The 15,698-nt window shown below is 41.8% G+C and overlaps 1 protein-coding gene across 1 annotated transcript; it reads right to left on the reverse strand.

The window, feature by feature from the left end:
- Nucleotides 1-9,494: 9,494 nt before the first annotated feature.
- On the reverse strand, nucleotides 9,495-13,728 carry LOC147456829 (uncharacterized). Its single transcript, XM_086511948.1, has 5 exons — nucleotides 12,732-13,728; nucleotides 12,454-12,511; nucleotides 12,177-12,260; nucleotides 10,366-10,510; nucleotides 9,495-10,255 (listed from the first exon to the last, which is right to left on the reverse strand). Exons 1-5 carry the CDS (start codon nucleotides 13,375-13,377, stop codon nucleotides 9,908-9,910), a joined length of 1,281 nt encoding a protein of 426 aa, XP_086368074.1. The 5' UTR covers nucleotides 13,378-13,728; the 3' UTR covers nucleotides 9,495-9,907.
- Between the last annotated feature and the right edge of the window lie 1,970 nt (nucleotides 13,729-15,698).

Below are 15,698 nucleotides of genomic sequence, written 5' to 3' on the forward strand. Positions count from 1 at the left end.
GCATAGTTACATTAGGGGGGGGAGGGGGGGTTGTAATACATTTAATGCATGCATTTTTCAATGGAATCAACATTCTCTCTCTAGATCCTCTCTCTTTTCTACCTACTAGTAAAGGTAATATCTTCCATGCAACTTATGTTGACTATCACCACATGCACGTAATCGTTGATAACCGTGCTTGCGTGTGACCATGATCATGGCTCAGTTATCGCTCATTCAATGTGTAAGAGGCTTAGTAGCCTCAATTACCCAAAATGATAATTGAACCCTCATGTGACCACCATCTTAGCTGGCTCCTTTTGAGGAGCCTACATAATTAGGCTACGAGAAGAAGAGCAGGTAATGCACTTATGACAGGGTAACAATAATGTCTCTACTTGTAAAATTTACATATAGAGTCCACAACTTTTCTTACATAGGGGAATGAAAGTGGTACAAAACCACAACCACTATGTATGTGCTAGGCAATGAAAATTATGGTTAAACTATCTTATTTCTCATTTTTAACTAAGTTACTTTCTTTGCTTGTGCCACACTTTTGCTTGCTTAATAGGCTTCTAAGCTAAATCAGATTTTTTATATTGAAGAAAACTTTGTTGTGCCTATGATGTTCATGGATGTAGAACACCAATTCGCTCAATATGAAAACTAGACGAAGATTCAGTGTCTAAACAATAAGTTGAAAACGAATCCTTGGTTTTAAACGAAGGGACCATTTACAAACTAAAATAAGTCATGAGGTTCTTCAATGAAGGGACCCACTTACAAACTAAAAAAATTGAATTAAAAGATTTTCCGTTCTCACTGTTCTCTGAGATATGTTCTAATATGCCAAAAATGTCATAAAGATCAAATATTTAACCAACCCAAATGATTTTCTCATATTAAAGTGATCATTTAATGTGGGAGAATAGACGGGAACAAGGGTTAAAATATAGACATGTGCTTTCGGGTCTATCTCGACACGGGGCCATTGGTAAAGGGGCCGAAATGAGATTTAATATGTCAAAGAGCAAGGTTATCCAATGGAGCTTAAAAGACCTTAGGGTTAGCTTCATTAAAGACCTCCAAAGGCTAGTATTAAAAGTCCTTTGACCTTAGGTAAGCTAGGGCTGAGCTTGTGGTGGGAACCTGGCCCAAGCTTGAGGTGCTTGTCGTGAACCAAGCTTGAGGTGCTTTGTCATGCTTGTTGACTAAGGTGCTTGAGGATAAGGTGTTCAAAAAGTCAAATCCCATCCCTACAAGAGAGGGGGCGAGCCCTAAAGCTAGGGGGATGAGAGAGAACACACACACACCCTCACACAAGGCAAGCTTGGTACAAAGAAAGCAAATATGACACTTGTCAAGCTCCTCCTCATGTTGCCCTCATGGTGTGCCTAAAGCCTATTGGTTAGCCTCCCAAGGGATCCAATGATAAATCAATTAATTTAATTAATTGTTTTTGCATTTATCAAGCCCTCTCTTTCAAAGGAAAAAGGGGGACACTTGTCACAAGAGTACTCTTGTTGCTTGTTATGCATCCTACATGTGATTGACCAGGCTTGGAGGGGTCCAATGAGCTTCACACATGAGCTACAAGGGGGATCAACCAAAGCAAGAAGGGGGCTAGCTTGGGGAGTATACTCTCCCACACACACTCACACACACTCATTGTGTGAAGTGCAAAGTGCAAGAGCTCCATCTCCTTCTCCAAGCTAGTAGAGAAGTTGAGAGCCTATACCAACACTCTTGGCTATGGAATGCAAATCCAACCAAGAGCCATGCTTCAATGCTGAAGCTTGCCATCTTCTCCATCTTCATCACTATTCTATTATGTAGGCTAGCAAGAAGAGTGATGATAAGTGATGAACTACTTATTTCTCAAATGGAATGTTTCTTCTTCCTCTTCCCTACCCTCATTCTCCGCTAGCTCTCTCCACCTTCGAAGGTGTTTGAGACCTTGGGACTGAGGCTTGGGATAGTTAATGCTTTTTGAAAAGTTTATGTTATGTTTGTGATGCATGAAGCTTTCCATCCTCATTGCATCACCTAGGTCACAAAGGAATACAAAGATTGTATTGTACCAAGTCTCTCTTGATGGGAGAATGTATAATACAAATGCCTATTGGAGGGGGGGACTGGCTCCACATAAATCTGGTCCTCAACTGTTGTCATGTTCTCTAAACTCTCTCTCTCTCTCTCTCTCTCTCTCTCTCTCTCTCTTGCAAAAGTATTGCTCATGCAAAGTTACGTAAGTACTATGTTTATGTTGCTACCATCAAATAAGTTCACCTCTATGCTCTCAAAGTAATCGCACAAAAGTGCTTTCTCTAATTTTCCTAATTCTGTTACTCTCAAAGTTCATAGGCCATTTCCATTACAGTGGTAGAAGAGAGGTCCTTAAGTAGCGTATTAATGGTTGATTTTGTTAATTATATTAGGGTAAGTGGGACTGAGATCTATTATCGGGTTTGTTGAGCCCATTATGTGGGATATGGTGTACACCTCGAGAGATTTGGTCTTAATAATGGGATCTTTTTAGACTTGCCTATGGCTTTACCATTATTGAGCCATAAGAAGTTCGAAAGGATCTAGCCCTTGGCAACTCAACAGTATTAGATCCACTCCACTACTCTCTATAATTAACCAGTCCGAGCCGTGGGTGTAGATACTTGAGTATTGATTTTCAAAGGCTAAGAGGAGTAGCAATTCAACTAAGGTTTTCAATTGCCAAAGCATACACTAAGTAAGTACTCAAATTTTGTGAACACAGCTGACAATAACCAAGAGAGTAGAATGAACATTAATAACTTTGATTTTGCACATGAAGCTGCTAATGATGATGTCCCTATCTATGTCAATTATCTTGTTACTAGGTTGCAACAAGCTATGGGCAACCGTGCTTTTCAAGCCGAAGTTACTCAACAACTTTGTGCTTATGGGATTTCCCTTCCTCTCCAAGAGGAGAAAGAGCTTGAAGAGACCCCCAAAAGAAGGACTCTCTCCCATACGAGAGGAGAAATCCAAAGAGCAAGAAAGTAATGAATCTTTAAGTTCCTCTGAAGACGTGGCTCGACGGGGGTCTAGACAGTCGCTAACTCCTCCCAAGAGGAAACGATCAACCTATAGTCCTTCTCCTCGTCACTCCGAAAGGGAAGAGAGGAAACAAAGGAAGAAAAGGGCAAGAAAGAGGTCACCCTCTTCTCCTTCTTCTTCACCTTTCTCTTCTTCTGACAAAAGTTATGGCTATTCTCCTAGCGAATAAAGAGGGGAGGACATCGCAATTCTTACCCTGCATGGCAAAGGTCACAAAAGCTCAAGAAATTCAAAGAGCGAGGAAAGAGTATCTCTTTTCTCATCTGTGATGGCACCTTTGGTGCTACTGACAAAGTATTGGCCTTCATCCAGCAATTTGATGCGGCCTTTGGAGACGAGGGCTTCACAGAGTCCTCCAAGCTACACCATGTATCTATGCACTTCCAAAAATTGGCTCGTCAATGGTGGGCTAGCCTTTGTGACAATGGTGAAGCCCCAAAGACATGGAAAACTCTATGAGTTTCCATCATGAAGCAATTCCTTACAAGCGATGCAAAGGACAAAGTGCTCACCGAATGGCGCAGTTTGAATCTTCTCTCTCATGAGTCTATCCACAAATATGTAGACAAGTTTTGGGATTTACATGTCAAAGCTACTATCTTCCAAAAGATAGACTTCGCCGAGTAAAAGCAACAATTCTATGCGGGATTACCTGAAGAGATGGCCGAGTACGTCAACTCTCAACGGCCTAGTTCTATCATCGAAGTAATCCACCACACTATAGTTGCTTCGGCATCAATTTCCAAAAAGGGGCTAGACGGAATGTCAAGCCCATAGAAAACAAAGAAAAAAAAGATGCAAAGGAGAAAACCAATGCCCAAAATTCTTACCAAGGCAATTCCAACAACAACAACAAAAACCAAAATCGGTCCAAGGAGAAGGGAGTTTACAAAGGTAAAAATAAACTCTCTCTTGAAGAGCTTGAAGCTTTTCGCAAGGACCATAAATGTTTTAAGTGTGGGGACCAAGGACATGGCTATCGTTCTTGCCCCAAGAAAAATGCTCACAATGAGACTGCTAGAGCTTCCACCATCGAAGCTCCAAAAGAGGATGCTCATTGCAAAGGATCACCTCTCTCCTATGCTTGGGGGAAGGTAAGGGAGCACAATGACTTCATCTTGCGTGACCCTGGCTCTACTCACAACTTCATATCAACGGAGTTGGCCAGCAAATTGAGCATTCAAGCTTTCGAGATGGGAGATATTGTAATGACCGACACCGGTTTCAAGGGACATCAAGCCTCCGTTACTCCCTTGATTGGGAAGTTGAGGCTTCATGTCCAAAGCTATGTCGACAAAGAAGACTTTTTCATCTCTTCTCTCCAACATGAGGATGCTATCCTAGGGGCACCATGGTTCAACCGCATGGCTGCCAACATGAAGTTCCCTGAAAGGAGAATCTACTTCACCTACAGGGGAAAGAACATATATATAGTTGCTAGTGAGTCTGGTTGTACTATACCACTTGTAAATCCTCCTACTTTTGATAAATCAATGAAGAGCTCAGTTTCTGCTTACATGATTTCCGTCAAAGAATCCCTACAAGGTCCTAATGTTTCATCAAATGTAAATGGTAGGAATCAAGAAGAGTTGGACTTGTCTAATTGTCTAAAAGGATTCCAAGATGTGTTCATCGATGATATCCCTATGGAGTCACCTCCAAAACGAGGGGATGATGACTATCGCATTGAGCTCCTACCAGGAAGCTCACTGCCTAACAAGCATCCTTATAAAGTTTCTCAAGCTCAACAAGAGGAGATCATGAGGCAAGTGCAAGACAAAGGGATGGTGAAGCCTAGCTTCTCTCCCTTTTGTTCTCCAATCCTTTTAGTGCAAAAGAAAGATGGTACATACCGTATGTGTGCGGACTATCAAGCACTAAACCATATCACTATCAAAAACAGATTTCCCGTGCCTCGGGTAGAAGATTTTTTTGATAAGCTACAAGGTTCTACCTACTTCAGAAGGATTGACCTTAAAAGTGGCTATCACAAACAAGGAGAGTGGATGAAGATATCCTAAAGACCGCGTTTTGCACAACCTTTGGTCTTTATGAATATCTAGTTATGCCTTTTGGCTTGACCAATGTACTAGCCACGTTCAATCGTCTAATGGAGAAAATATTTAGACCCTACTATAGATTCACTAAAGTGTTCTTTGATGATATCATTATTTACTCTAAGTCATTGGAGGAACACAAGTAACATCTCCAAGTGATTTTTCAAGCACTAAGAGAAAACAAGCTTTTTCTCAATCAAAAGAAAAACGATTTTTTTCTTCAAGAGATTCAATACTTAGGTCATATTATCTCCCAAGATGGTATCCAAATGGATCCATCAAAATTGGAGGTGATAAAAGCATGGCCTAATCCAACTTTATTGGTATGTGTGCATACTATAGACGCTTCATAGCAAAATTCTCTCAAATAGCAGGACCATTACATGACTTAACAAAGAATAACGTTAAGTGTTCATGGACTGCTAAGGAGCAAAATGCTTTTGACAAGCTCAAAGAGAAGCTTACCTCCCAACCAGTCCTCATGCTTCCGGATCTCTCAAAGCCATTTGAGGTCCAATGTGATGCTTGTGGTGATTGCCCTGGAGCAATCTTGCTTCAAGAAGGGCATGCCATAGCATATGAGAGCCGAAGGCTCAATATGGATGAACAGGTCTTGGACATTTATGAGAAAAAGCTTTTAGCTGTTCTACATGCCCTAGACACATGGAAGCACTATTTATTGGGGGACTCCATTCATCTTTTACAAACAGACCACCAAAGTCTCAAGTACTTCACGACACAAACCAAGATTTCCGACAAACAAATAAGGTGGGAAAATTGTCTTTTGTAGTTTAATTTTCATATTGCGCACATTGCTGGTAAGCATAATCAAGTGGCCGATGCACTTTCACGACGACCAAAAGTTAATGCGGCGTCTATAGCAACTCACAATGATCTATCTTCTATGATAGATGAGTATGCTATTGAGCCTCACTTTATAGACATAATGTCAGTCTTTGCTTTAGGGAAGAAAGAGGAACCATTCACCTTGCAGGATGGTTATCTTCTCCATGGCAATACCCACTCCCTTCGTGAGAAAGTCATGTATGAATTCCATGCTCCTCCCTATGCGGGGCATATAGGTATTCAACCTACTCTTCGAGGAGTAGAGATGTATTTCTATTGGCCTACCATGAAAGTGGACATGCAAGAGTATGTTTCAAAATGTGTGGTATTCCAAAGACCAAGTACGATAGAGAGAATCAACCTGGATTACTCCAGCCATTGCCAATCCCTAATTCACCATGGGAGACTATATCCATGGATTTTATCTTTGGATTATCCAAGTCTATCCATGGGAATACGAGGATATGGACAATAGTCGACAAGTTTAGCAAGGAAGCATACTTTATTCCTGTCAAAAAGACTATTAAGGCACAACAAATGGCAACTCTCTTCATATCTGTACAAAGGCAAAAATATTCTTCTGACAAGCAGAAAAGGGCCTTAACGTTCAAAGAAAACGATTGGGTCTTACTTAAGTTTCCCAAGGCTTGATTGAGGCAAAAAAATGGGTAAAAATCCTACGGGCCATCAAAAGTATTATGTTAAACTAGCAAAAAGATACTATGGTCCTTTTCAAATCTTGAAGCCCATCAATGAGATGGCTTAACAACTCAAGTTGCCCAACCATTGGCTCATACACAATGCTTTTCTTGTGAGCCTACTTAAACCCTGCAAAGGAGAGCCACCAAGTGAACCAATTATTGAAGACCCTCCCGAAATCGAAGACCAAGAAGAGGTGCTACAATCCGAAGCTATTCTTCAACATGAAGACAAGATACTACGACATGGTAAGATTATCCGACAGTATCTTATTAAGTTCAAAAATTATCCTTTTGAAGATGCTAGATGGATGCAAGGAATACAACTTAAGGATAGTATAAGCCTTGTTAATGCTTACAATGCTACATTAGAGTAAGCAAATGTACAAATTTCTTTTGAATGACCAATGTTTTTGTCTTATAAGACTAGTTCTCTTTTTATTGTGCACAAATTTAAATAGTATGCATGCTTAGAATCATGTTTGTGATGATGACGTCTATGAAACACCAAGTAGAATCTGTCACTCTACTTTGGGAGAATGAAATGGACTAAAGAGCAGACATGCTTGCGGCAGCTATGTCTCCCAAGCACCAAATGGATTAGTCATCCATCTTGGAATGATGTCGTAGGGTAAACAGGAATCCTCTACCCGCTAAGACACATTGACTAATGATTAAGGCTTTATCTCTTCTACCTCATAGTCGAGGACGACTATGATTTCAAAAGAGAGGTAATGTCATAAAAATCTAATATCTAACCAACCCAAATGATTTTCTCATATTAAATTGATCATTTAATGTGGGAGAATAGACGGGAACAAGGGTTAGAATATAGACATGTGCTTTCGGGTCTATCTCGACACGAGGCCAATGGTAAAGGGATCCAAATGAGATTTGATCTGTCAAAGAGAAAGGTTAGCCCAATGGAGCTTAAAAGACCTTAGGGTTGCTTCATTAAAGACCTCCAAATGTTAGTGTTAAAAGTCCTTTGACCTTAGGTAAGCTGGGGCTGAGCTTGAGGTGGGAACCTAGCCCAAGCTTGAGGTGCTTGTCGTGCTTGATGGCTAAGGTGCTTCAGGTGTTTGCCGACTAGGGAGCTTGAGGTGCTTGTGTGAACACTACCCAAGTTTGAGGTGCTTTGTCATGCTTGGTGACTAAGGTGCTTGAGGGTAAGATGTTCAAAAAGTCAAATCCCATCCTTACAAGAGAGGGGGCAAGCCCTAAAGCTAGGGGGATGAGAGAGAACACACACCCCCTCACACAAGGCAAGCTTGATACAAAGAAAGCAAATAAGATACTTGTCAAGCTCCTCCTCATGTTGCCCTCATGGTGTGCCTAGAGCCTATTGGTTGGCCTCCCAAGGGGTCCAATGATAAATTAGTTAATATAATTAATTGTTTTTGCATTGATCAAGCCCTCTCCCTCAATGGGAAAAGAGGGAAACTTTTCCCAAGACTATCTTTGTTGCTTGTTATGCATCCTGTATGTGATTGACCAGGCTTGGAGGCGTCCAATGAGCTTCACACATGAGCTACAAGGGGGGGTCGACCAAAGCAAGAAGGGGGCTTGCTTGGGGGGTATACTCTCCCACAGACACTCTCATTGTGTGAAGTGCAAAGTGCAAGAGCTCCATCTCCTTCTCCAAGCTAGTAGAGAAGTTGAGAGCCTACACCAACACTCTTGGCTATAAAATGGAAATCCAACCAAGAGCCATGCTTCAATGCTTAAGCTTGCCATCTTCTCCATCTTCATCACTATACTATTATGTATGCTAGCAAGAAGAGTGATGATAAGTGATGAACTACTTATTTCTCAAATGGAATGTTTCTTCTTCCTCTTCCCTACCCTCGTTCCCCGCTAGCTCTCTCCACCCTTGAAGGTGTTTGAGGCCTTGGGACTGAAGCTTGGGATAGTTAATGCTTTTTGCAAAGTTTATGTTATGTTTGTGATGCATGAAGCTTTCCATCCTCATTGCATCACCTAGGTCACAAAGGAACACAAAGATTGTATTGTACCAAGTCTCTCTTGATGGGAGAATCTATAATACAAATGCCTATTGGAGGGGAGACCAGCTCCACATAAATCCGGTCCTCAATTATTGTCATGTTCTCTAAAATCTCTCTCTTGCAAAAGTATTTTTCATGCCAACTTAACTAAGTACTATGTTTATGTAGCTACCATCAAATAAGTTCACCTCTATGCTCTCAAAGTAATCTCACAAAAGTGCTTTCTCTAATTTTCCTAATTCTGCTACTCTCAAAGTTCATAGGCTTCCATTACAAAAAAAGTGAATTTTAGCATATCATATTTGGCAATAATAATGACTATATATCATAATGGCTTCATCAAGAAAAAATTTAATACATCCATGGTGGGAAAAAAATATCGAGGAGAAGTAAAGATATGAAAAGTAGAATGCAGAAAAACATTCACTGAATGCGTCCTACAGAACCTCTGTAGAGAGTACAATGACTTTTGACTTTCCAAGGTAGTAGTAGGGTTTTTCATTGCTGCACTATCACCCTTTACTTCTACACCAAATGTGTTGCAATGTTTTTCGGTATTTTGAGATTCTGGTGATCTATTGATTGAGGGAAAAATTTGGGTATCATATAAAAGCAACTGACAGTCTCATATTATCCCTACACAAGAAAGCTTACCTATTAAAGGGTTGTGGGTATTTGTCTTTGTGAGCAAGGCAAGTATAAGCAGGTCAGTGGTTGATGCTCGAAGATTTTGAAGTGGCAATATTTTGACATAAGGCTATGGAAGGAGGATCTACAATGTAGAGGGGTATAATTGCAAATTACTCTATGGGTAGACATAAGAAGACTAACATTACAATGAACAAAGGCAACCAAAATGGATAGGGATACAAGTGCCGATCACTATAAGGTGGGTAGGCATCAAAGAGACTGGCATTGCAATGAGCAGAAGTAGCCAAGATGGAACAAGCAACTCTCTGCAAACTGAATAAGGCAAATTCAAAGTGGTCTCAAGAAATGATGAGAAGGTAAGATTGAATGCATTGATGGAACGACCGGAGCATATGACTATGTTGACATGTGATGTATATGTGTATTCTCCACCTGGCTTGAGAAGTGCAATCTACAACTATTTGGGGCCATGGTCAATGGGTGTTTAGGGCAGGCGTGGATGTACAAATTGGATGGGGTAAAAATCGTGGGAAAAATGACTAGGTATGGATGTGTAAAGGCATTTTCATTTTGATTAGCAGCAAAGGGGGGATACAAGAGGTTTGCGGGCAGCAGGAATGCGTTTGCGAAGAGGAGGGTGACGGTGAGGGCGAGTAGTGGGGGAGGGCGGCAGCTGGAGGAGGGCGTGGTGGCGAAAGCAGGAGAGGAGGTGGTCGTTGGCCAAACCAGCAGCCTGCATGAGCGAATAGACGACGATGGGCCCAGCATGGCGGAAGCCGCGGCGCTGCAGGTCCTTGCTGATGGCCTCTGACTTGCCGGTGCGGACTGGGATGAGGTTTACCTGCTTGTACCTGTTCACAATGGGCCGGTTGCCCACAAACCCCCACAGGTATGCGTCCAACGATCCATACTCCTCTACTATCTGTATCAAAAATGCACTCTCTCTCTCTCTCTCTCACACACACACACACACACACACACACACACACACACACACACACACCCCAAGCCATCTTATAGTGACTCTTCTACCTTCATCACCAGTTTGGCATTGCTAACAATGCTTTGCACTCTCGCCTCGCTTCTCATCATGTCATTATTGTGTGACCTCAAAGATGCCACCTTTGCTATGTCATAACTTGCAAGAGTGGCTGGATCGAATTGGGCAAAAACATTTCTGCAAAATATAATCAAAGCTATATCACTTACTTTTTATTTCGTGCAAGCAATCAGGGTCCTTGTGTGTGAAGAAAGTGGACAAAATTTTTGATGGTTATCATTCTTGACATGGTTATTATACATGATGGCATTGTTTGTTCCAATTTGCTTGATCCAAGATCCAAATTTGGGTAAAAGATTGCCAGTCACGTCTCCTATTGTAACTTTGATATGCCCGACATGAAATTTCCCTCTATAACATTTGTGAAAAGGAACCTAGACAAAGCTATTTCAAGATTTGATCAATTTTCAATTTGTTGGCTTACTTGGGGATGAATTTACTAAACAAGCCAGTCATTGAAAAATTTGATCATTCAAACACTTCGTAGGGACTATAGTGTGTTTTATAGTGAAGGCATGTCGTTAATCACAACACATTCGTACACCCTAATCCCTATGAATCCTCAAAGGGACTCTGCCTTTGATAGTAGCTGTTTTTGTTAGTATTAATTTTTTGTTTAAAATACTAACCAAAAAATTTAACATCTTTCATTTTTGCTTTCTCTAGAGAACTTTGGAAAAGTGTGAAATGATCAAGGAATGAGATTCTTGCACCACGCAGATTTCAAAAAATCCCAAACTATTGGAAAACACATTGATTGAGCTGACCCATAAAACCACTAGTACGAACCTATCATAGAGAGCGGATTCGTTCGTTCCAATGCTTCCAACGCAGAGGAGGCCTTCCTAGGGTTATTGCTCCTAAGAACTAGTCTCGAAATTATAAGAGTTGTAATTTCAAGATACATGATATTAGTGGCTAAGGCGTTGGCCTCTCACATAGTGGTGGGGTAACTATGCTCGGAAATTGTTTTATTTTTCCAAAAACTTGGAAAACCTATACTTTAGAGGGAGTTAACTATCTTTACACTAAATTTCTCTAAACTTTTCAGGTTTTCTCACCTTGAAATTGGAAATTCAGAGATAAATCTCAAAATTTGTAGGTGGGATTACACTAACCTAGGTTTTTTTGAGCAGTTGTTCAAATTCCAATTGTGAGAGGGTTGAGAGGGTGGGGCAATCTAGAGATTAGCTAATTGAGATCCTGATATTAGTTTTGCATGATTGACACCCTAATTAAGTGATGGGGTGATTAAACAATAAGGCGCCTGTGGATTGCGACCATTGATACCATGACCCAAGCAAATAAAGAGGATCCAAAAAAGTTCAATCTTGCATGGCAAAAATGACTCCCATGAGATCTTTCACGTTCATAAACTAGTAGGATATGGAGGGCACATGAACCAAACTCGGAAATGTTCAAGAGGGTATATGAACATTGCTATAGGTCCTGTACGTCTTTTTGTGCGCAAGGGCGAGACAAACGAGTCATAAAGAGCGGATTTGAACATGCTCATGCTACAAATAAAACGAGTGGTGCACTCACATAACATGGATCATATATTACAAGCCATGTGCAGCATATGAACTTTGCAGTTTTACCTTGGAATGTTCTCAGGGAAAAGGGTGAAAGCTGTACACAATATGGGCCAGTTGCAGGGAAAAAGGAAAGGAAGAAGACAAGTGTTGTGGGAGTCACACACATTTTACAGAATCATGATGAAGAATGCAATGGGCGAGACGAGCTGGAAAGAAAGAGGAGTGATGATGAGTATACAAGGTACCTGTACACTTCCCGTTTGGCGAGGAGGGTGGACCATGCAATCTCTGCTTGCGCGCCTGCAAACACCAGCAGCTCGAACAGCCGCCTGCCGGTATCACCATACCCACAACATTCTTCTCATCAGCTTATATCATCTCTCTCTCTCTCTCTCTCTCTCTCTCTCTCACACACACACACACACACACACACACACACACACACACACACAAGCATATACACACATCCACTCTCTCACTACTAAAAATCATCCCACTGCTAGGTGCAACATTGTTTTGTACCTGTCCTCATGCACTGGCAACCCCCACTCCTCATCATGGTAGGCCACATACACCGCATCTGCACACACACACACACACACACATCAATTCGTGCAGAGTCTATTCTTGTTTGTTGCTTGCAGTCATCTCATGTAAACACCCCAATTAGCACATTCAATAAGTACACAACACGCCCCAATTAGCACTCCCCCCCCCCACCCAAAAAAAAAAACAAACCCAAACAACACACACACCTACACCCACACTCACACAAGATGAGAGAGATCCCAAGCTCTAACCACTATGTGGAGTAATCCAAGCACATCGCTTCCTGAATGGATCCTCAAGTGCAAGACCGCGTGCTTGCATCCGCGAGTGCAAATCGTTCATTGGGAGCACTCCCTCCTCCACCTCAGGAGCCACTTTGTAACAATTTTGCGACCTTGACAAGTTTTTCTTGTGTGTGAACACAAATTTGCTGTGGCATTGCTCTTCACTAGCTGGTGGCTCAACACCAAATGTAAGTTGCCTCTGCACAGGCCCGCTGACTGGAAGATGTGAACCGCAGGGCACTCCATGGAGACTGGCCAACTCATAGCTTGCATATGGAGGTGGTGTTGTTGAGGTCCAATTCTCTTTCTCAGTAGATGAAAGTGAAGCATCCTTAACTGCATTCGGGTTTCCCTCGGTAACTTGGCATGAATCCAGAAAATGTAGTCCTTCTTGCATCAGATCGTCAGCAACCTGTGCATTGACATCAACACCACAGGCCAATTCTTGAGTGCCCTCATTTAGACTCCATGTTTTCAACCCCGATGTTGGACCTTCATTGTCCGTAATTATGCTCACGTTCGCCTCATCCACAAAGTGCACTCTCTTCTTGATAGCTGCTCCCACTCTGTCACCTGATTTTAATCCTCCTCTCAAGACTATGCACCTGCTCATTGCAACGTTCTGGGAGCGCGTAATTTGCAGAAGAGGAAGTGGCTTATAGCTCAAATAAAGTGAGGTAAACAATAGTGGCTTTAAGAACAAGCCAAAACGGACATTGCATCTACCTTTGATTGAGCGTGAAGCTGTGGGTGGCTGGGGTACATTGGAAGGCAAAGCTTGCAAAACTGAGAGAGAGAGAGAGAGAGAGAGAGAGAGAGAGACAGAGGTAGTTGGTTTGCACACACAAACAAAGATCCTAACTCTCTGAAACACACAATCTTTCTCTCTCACTGCATGAGACACCGCACACAAATTAATAAGCGCAAGGATGAGAGAATGTCGTGGGTGGTAGAACTTTGTAGTAAAGAGAAAAGAGAAGAGGGTGAGGAATAAAATGAAGGTGGGACAGTCGGGACTCCCGAAAGGAGTAACGTCTACTTGGCGAGGTGGTTGAAAGTTGAAAATCTGATACTCGACTCTTATCGCTTTCTCGCACACATATAGCCTAAGTACCACACGTGTGATCTCTCTCTCTCTCTCTCTCTCTCTCTCTCACACACACACACACACACACACACAGGCTCCTCGGACCTCCTCTCTAGACTCTAACAGTGTAACACACATGAGAAGTTGAGAACAGAAAATATTAATCTAAAAGGGATGCGCAAGCGTGCAATTTGTTGAAGCCTTGAAGCCTTGAAGGTGCTAAGCAGCACAAACTCTCAAGTTGGATTAAGGTTGCAGGCTTGCGCTTTGCTTTGGATTCACTGTTGGAACTTGGGAACTTGTTGGACCTCTGAGCTCTCTCTCTCTCTCTCTCTCTCTCTCTCTCGTGAGTCGTGACGACTCCTCAGCCCTGACTCCTGACCATCTCACGTGCAAGCTCCTTGGTACCAGTGTTCGGGAAAAATCATTTTTTCAAACACCTTTCCTTGAGTTTTCCAAGAGGAAATTTTAGAAAATTAGGGGTATTTTTCCGGTTTTTACACTATTTTTTTCTATTTTGAGGCGGAATTTTTTCTTTTCCCCTTGCCCTCAACCGGCATTTTTGAAATTGGAAACAACACGATATTAAGCTGAGACACATTTTTCCCAAACACTGCTTGGTACACACATTCCTCTTGTCTTCTTTCGTTCATCAAACATTTTGCAATTGAGCAATGGGCATCCCTAACTACAAGGCACCTGTGACCCCCTCTACTAAAGCAACACTGGGTTTTCTCCATGTACTACCACCTACTGCAATCAGAACTCCGGAAACATTTTTTGTGGACCTTGCTTTGGAACCTTTTCACACACATATGAGTAGCTTAACTCTTAATTTGAGAGGGATAATCACACTAAAAATTCCATACTTTGGACCGGTTTGAAAACCTTCTTGCCCAAATTTGAGCCGACCAATTTCCATTTTGAACAGGCTTTGGATAAAGCGAATCTATCTTTTCCCAAGCCTTTGTATGAGAATAAGTATCTCCATGAACCAAGATAAGGGATGCCTTAGCTTACAATTACGTCGCTTTCACATTCAAATTATCCCAATTTAGAGCAAAAGAAAAGGAAAAAATCTGCCTGGATTTGGATTCAGAGAGTAAATGATAGCTCAAAATTTTGGATTTTCATCTTTCCAAGAATCACGCATTTGATCAATTTATCTTCAATCCAAGAAGGCATTGTAGCCCAAGTGACCCAACATGCGAATGCGAGAGGGAAGAAGAGAGAGAGAGAGAGAGAGAGAGAGAGAGAGAGAGACACCCCATAATTACGCATGGTTATAGAGAGTCTCTCTCTCTCTCTCTCTCTCTCTCTCTCTCTCTCTCTCTCTCTCTCTCTCTCTCCCCTTTTAAACTTTGGAGTCCACTGCATGGTCAATTTTTAGTTCTCTGTGTGTGTGTGTGTGTGTGTGTGCCCATCGACCCGTATCAATTACTATATTGCTGCGAGTCAAAGACAACTTGTTCCAATTTGTGTGTAGACTTGACTCGGTAACTAGATAAAGTCAGTTATCATGGCGAAATCTACCAAGTAAAATAAGAGAGGAAAAGCCCTTGTAGTACTTATCTGCATTCAAAGCGGCTCTACTTGAAGGCCCATTGAATTATTGCACGATCACTCCCATTAGTCAATACCCACCGCCACATGCTCTATCACTCCTCAGAGAATTCCTTCACTCTCAATATCTCATGTAAGTTTAATTGGTCGAAAAGTAGATTTTTTGATACGTGGCTTGAGACACCGCCACACCTCTCTCTCTCTCTCTCTCTCTCTCTCTCACACACACACACACACACACACACACACACACACACACACACACAGAGTTGCACGTTGTATCA

The sequence above is a fragment of the Adiantum capillus-veneris genome, chromosome 5, assembly GCF_014529385.1.
Source record: "Adiantum capillus-veneris isolate H3 chromosome 5, ASM1452938v2, whole genome shotgun sequence".
NCBI classification, from domain to species: Eukaryota; Viridiplantae; Streptophyta; class Polypodiopsida; order Polypodiales; family Pteridaceae; genus Adiantum; species Adiantum capillus-veneris.